Here is a 1,379-nt window from a genome sequence, read left to right as displayed (position 1 = left end):
TTAATAAACCGATCCATGTAGGAGCGGTTTAGACTCCGCCACATTACCCACGTGGCAAAACCTCCTAAACTCTTCGAGATCAACGGACAGCCAAGATTTGCTATTCGTGTCATGTTCGGGTCGTGAAACAAACCGAAGGATCTCTTCGAACTCGGATTCTTCACACGGAATGGTTAACGGACCTTTGTTACAGAACCCGTACTCTTCTTCGGCTTCAGATAGAAGCTTCTGGAACACGGGGTGGTTGAGGTACGTTGCTCTGACTATGAACCTCCGGCAAGTGGTGCCAACGCAGATCGCCACGTGTCCGGCGGGCACATCGGTGGCTGTTAACCTGTTAGAGGATGCGGCTCGTCTACGCCAACGGCAGAGCATCTGTCGGACTCGGACAATGTGGCGGATTTGGCTTGATTTTCCGATCGCCGGTGACATTTTGCCGGTGTGGATCGGAGTTGTGTTTGTTGTTAAGTTTTTTACATTTATGTGACGCACGGTATTTTTGGGTGGTGGTTTATATAGAGAGTTGAATGTTATTTGAAGGACGAAAATGCCCCTGGAGATTGATTGTTAGCCATTTGCAGGATGAGATTATAATATAGCAAAAAAAAATATATAAAAAAAAGGAAAAGAAACAAAAAAAATAAATAAAATAAAAACTAGCTCTCATGCCCGTGAGCGCTATGACGGGCACTCTTTTGTGCCTTTTGGCACTGGGTATGTGGCGCATGGGTTGTGTTCACCACGAAAACATGCTTAGATGGTCATTTGGCGCCCCTTTCACACATCACGCACTTTCATAGTTATCTATGATTATTCTTATCTATACTATATAATACACCAAACTTGTGAGTCCAACCGTTAATACTGATTTTTTTTCGTCCAAAACCAAACTCAACCATTGAAAGTTGAAACCGAATCGTTACTAACGGCATGGTTCCAGTTTGGTTTCACAGTTTAAATTTAATAATAAATTTAGTTTAAAATAATTAATAATTTAAATGTACCATCAATTTTAACTAAAAACCAACATAATATGATTCTTAAGATGATCATAAATAAAAAATGATAATTTTAGCTACATAAATGGTAAATATTAATGGAAGATCTAGGACGTGAAATAATAACAACAAAGATCACAAAAGGAATCATATTGCAATTAGGTTAATTTACAGTCTTTTATGGTTTCATATGGCCGGTTGCCGATATAAACCGTGAACCAACCGTTCTCTATGGTTTGAAAATTTTGAAACCGACCAACAAACCGAAAGTAAAGAAAAAGAAAAAAGAAGTCAAACCAATGATCGATTTAAACGATTTCAAGGTTTTAACCGAACCATAAACACTTATATTTGTATGTGATTAACAAGTTCAAACACCCG

General features: G+C 38.8%; 1 protein-coding gene across 1 annotated transcript; it reads right to left on the bottom strand.

The window, feature by feature from the left end:
- On the bottom strand, positions 1 to 432 carry LOC143630627 (auxin-responsive protein SAUR20-like). The gene has a single exon (XM_077099596.1). The coding sequence runs from the start codon at positions 430 to 432 to the stop codon at positions 1 to 3; it is 432 nt and encodes a 143-aa protein (XP_076955711.1).
- Between the last annotated feature and the right edge of the window lie 947 nt (positions 433 to 1,379).

Source organism: Bidens hawaiensis, unplaced genomic scaffold, assembly GCF_021521415.1.
Source record: "Bidens hawaiensis isolate Kalapana, Puna unplaced genomic scaffold, B.hawaiensis_p1.1 tig00000512_1, whole genome shotgun sequence".
Classification (NCBI taxonomy): domain Eukaryota; kingdom Viridiplantae; phylum Streptophyta; class Magnoliopsida; order Asterales; family Asteraceae; genus Bidens; species Bidens hawaiensis.
Note: the sequence above shows the minus strand (reverse complement) of the source record. Positions and strands in the feature narration are given on the sequence as shown.

Coding starts and splice junctions, on each gene's coding strand:
- LOC143630627 (XM_077099596.1), bottom strand. CDS start 432: ATGTCACCGGCGATCGGAAAATCAAGCCAAATCCGCCACATTGTCCGA.